Consider the following 616-nt stretch of genomic DNA (forward strand, 5'->3'; position numbering starts at 1 on the left):
CATAGATCTATAAAGACAAATGGAGACAGACATGTGTTTATGTATATTGAATACATGTATGGATATTTTAAAGGGTCATTAGATATATACTTATTAGAAGGAAATTTCTTTTTCTGAAAAGAAATTTGAAGAGTATTTGTTTAATATTCTCTCTAGAGAACTGAATTGAATTTTTGTTAACAGTGGGGAGAAATCAATGCAATGGTGATGAAGCAGAAGTCGAAGAAAGGAACAGCAATGATAGACTACAAGACCAAGCAAGGAGCGGTAAGAGCAGTCCCATTGTTATCTTATTTCATTCTGTTAGTTGCAACATAAGAAATTAACTTTAGGGATTTAAGAGTTTCATATAAACTTTTTACGTCACCATGAGAATAGCCAGGTTTCTTAATACGCAGATTTTGGATAAAAGCACCTGATTAAGAGATTCTTTATGTATGCTATAAGTATAATCTCAAAGTTTGTGATCTGCTCTTATGTTGAACAAATTATCTTATATATCTCGAAGTATTTGCCAAGATAACATTAATGACGCTTGCCTTTTTCTTAGGATATGGCAGTCCAATTTGAGAAAGGCCAGATTGGAAAACCAGTCGAAGTTTCACACGTCTCCGAA

At 33.0% G+C, this 616-nt stretch overlaps 1 protein-coding gene across 1 annotated transcript in view; it reads left to right on the forward strand.

Moving 5' to 3' along the window:
- LOC119593090 (dnaJ homolog subfamily C member 17-like) overlaps positions 1–616 on the forward strand; it is a gene marked incomplete in the record, with an annotated part of 6,373 nt that overhangs the window by 5,501 nt on the left and 256 nt on the right. Inside the window, 2 exon segments of the mRNA XM_037942014.1 lie at positions 184–267; positions 551–616. Of these exon segments, the coding sequence (XP_037797942.1) occupies positions 184–267; positions 551–616 (150 nt within the window).

Source organism: Penaeus monodon, chromosome 31 (genome assembly GCF_015228065.2).
Source record: "Penaeus monodon isolate SGIC_2016 chromosome 31, NSTDA_Pmon_1, whole genome shotgun sequence".
NCBI classification, from domain to species: Eukaryota; Metazoa; Arthropoda; class Malacostraca; order Decapoda; family Penaeidae; genus Penaeus; species Penaeus monodon.